Source organism: Trichomycterus rosablanca, chromosome 22 (assembly GCF_030014385.1).
Source record: "Trichomycterus rosablanca isolate fTriRos1 chromosome 22, fTriRos1.hap1, whole genome shotgun sequence".
Lineage (NCBI taxonomy): Eukaryota > Metazoa > Chordata > Actinopteri > Siluriformes > Trichomycteridae > Trichomycterus > Trichomycterus rosablanca.
In genome coordinates this window covers 22227501-22230000 of record NC_086009.1, presented here as the reverse complement: position 1 = coordinate 22230000, position 2500 = coordinate 22227501, and the positions used below count along the sequence as shown (strand labels likewise).

Here is a 2500-nt window from a genome sequence, read left to right as displayed (position 1 = left end):
GTGACTGAAGCTTTTCTCTCAGTCGCTCTGAATAAAGACGTTTGATTAATGCTGGAAATGTAAAATGTTTTAATAACAACTTAATCTAAATATTCACTTTTACATAATAACCTTCCAGTTAGTGACAAACCTGCTAGTACAGCAGCTAGTTAAACTGGTGTTCTATTAGAGATTAGCAGTAGTTTTAACACCTAATAAATAATTATAATCAAACTTTTGGTTAGTAAGTTATTTAATAAAAACATAAAATAATGAAGCTATATAAGATAAATCGGACGTTAGTGCCGGTTAATCGTGTGAGTTTACGTTGTTATAACTAATAGCTGCTGATGTAATAACTGTAATAGTAACTGACCAATCAGCCGTTAGATCTCTGAAATACTCTGGTTATAATCACACACCATTAAAATAAACGTATTATTAATGTTAGACGTGCATATTCAGTTATATAGGATTTATAAACGCTACTTTCGTCCTGACAGACGTCAGTCGTGATTCTGTTTTACAGTCAGTGAAATGTTTCAGTCACTGACAGAAATGTTGGATTCCTGTTAGTTGATTTAATCCTGGACACCAGACCGTCGGTTCATCACCACTGTGCACCAGCCTGTTCATCTTTTGGAAGCCTAGCTATCTACATAAGGAGAACTTGCTAAACTCCTTAGACCAGGGTTGAAGGGGACAATCTAACCCAGGTCCTCAGGACCCATGTTATGGAACCATGTCAATTTTCCCTCCCATAGTCACAGTTAACTGTGCCTGTTGGACACACAGTTAGGTTGACAGCACAGCTGAGATTATAACTGGTGGTCTAGGCGGTGGTGGTTTAGCACATTAGCTGCTGCACCGCCCGACTGCCTCTTGTTTTTTCTGTTCTACAATCAAGAATTTTTCATTTATTCCTGATTAAATCTCTAGAATTTACAGGATTTTACTGTCCGTCAGCTCTAACAGTCTCAGCTCCAGTCAAACGTTCTTCCTACGAGCTTAAAGAACTTCCGGTTTGGTTCTTTAAAGTACTGCTGCAGTTTGTGCAGGATCTGCGGCGCCAGGTTGGGATGCGCTCGTCCCTTTGACTCGTGCAGGCAGTGATTACGGCCTCGATCCCTCAGACAGTAAAATCCTTTTGTTTTATTAAAATAAAAGTTCTCCTCACTGATCTGCGGCTGCAGACATAAAAAACTCTCGACCCTTCTTATTTCCTCCAGCGGCTCTCGGATCAGCGCGTCTCCGTCCACGATGTAAAAGCTTTCGGGTGGAAACACGGCGAGCCAGCGCTCCATGTGCCAGTAGTAGACGCTCCGGTTCACGGCCTTGTAGTCCAGGTTCAGCTCTCCGTCCCTCAGCAGCAGATCTTCGATGTTCTGCGTTTTCTTGCGTTTCTGGAGCTGATTGTAGAAAACCTGCGTGTAATCCGACAGCACGCGTTCCACCGGGTCCCGGACGATCAGCAGGAGCCGGGCGGCGGCGTTCATGTGGTGGATCCTCTCTGGGGCGTCAGCAGAACTGAAGTACGCCGGCGTCTTCTCCACCGTTAGCTGCTCAGGTCGGGCCAGAGGCATCTGTGACCTGTACCACTCCAGTCCCCGGTGGTAACGCTCGTCCGAATCGAAGAAGTGAACCTCGGTTTTAGCAGCGGCGATAGAATTGTGGAGGCTTAGCATCTCGATTAGCGCCCGCGTGCCGCCCTTCCTCACCCCGATGATGATGATGTCAGGGAGACGACGTGTGAGGGTTCTGTTCTGGTCACTTTGGTCCACCTCATTACTGATACCGTCAGTTCGGACAGATTTGGCGTCGCTGCTGACGGTTGGAGACGCGAGGGAAGGTCGAGAGGAGACGGAGGGAGGGAGGAGAAGGACGAGGAGCAGAATGAGGAACGTGGCCTCCATCAGAAGAATCACACGACGTCCTGATTCACCTCATCCTGTTACAGCGGACACTACAGGACCCCCGTCACACCGACACCCACCACACGACACCCGTCACTTGTCACACCGACACCCCGACACTCTGCCACTCCAACACCCGTCACTCTGACACTCCGTATATCTCTGCAATTCAAACAAACAAGCATTATAAACACGTTATAAACAAACCAACCGTTTCTAATCAGACAGGAAATAAAAAATATAAATTTTATAACAAGAACGACATCAAAAGTTTTAAACAATGTTTGAAAAACGATGAGCGTATCGTGGGTGCCACACAGCAATGTGGGTCCTGAAGACCTGGGTTTTATTCTGGCTTCTGCTTCATATCTGTGAGGAATTTGGTAAGTTCTCCCGATGACCCATGAAGTTCAGAACTTTACCTTTCACCTTCTAAAAACATGCAGAATGTAAATGTGCTGCTTGAAATTACCAACAGGGCAGCACAGTGGAAGGTCCTGGGTTCGATTCCCCGGCCAGGGTCCTTGTGTGGGTTTTCTTCTGGGTGCTCTGGTTTCCTTCCACAGTACAAAGACATGCAGTCAGGACAACTGGAGATACTAGAAATT

General features: G+C 46.1%; 1 protein-coding gene across 1 annotated transcript in view; it reads right to left on the bottom strand.

The window, feature by feature from the left end:
- The window catches only part of hs3st1 (heparan sulfate (glucosamine) 3-O-sulfotransferase 1), a 3181-nt gene extending 729 nt beyond the window's left edge, over positions 1-2452 (bottom strand). The window contains exons 1-2 of the mRNA XM_063018942.1: positions 2365-2452; positions 1-2054 (exon numbers count right to left, since the gene is read on the bottom strand). The exon at positions 1-2054 is cut by the window's left edge and continues 729 nt beyond it. Of these exons, the coding sequence (XP_062875012.1) occupies positions 957-1892 (936 nt within the window). The 5' untranslated portion in view covers positions 1893-2054; positions 2365-2452 and the 3' untranslated portion in view covers positions 1-956. The remainder of the gene's footprint in view (positions 2055-2364) is intronic.
- Positions 2453-2500: the final 48 nt, after the last annotated feature.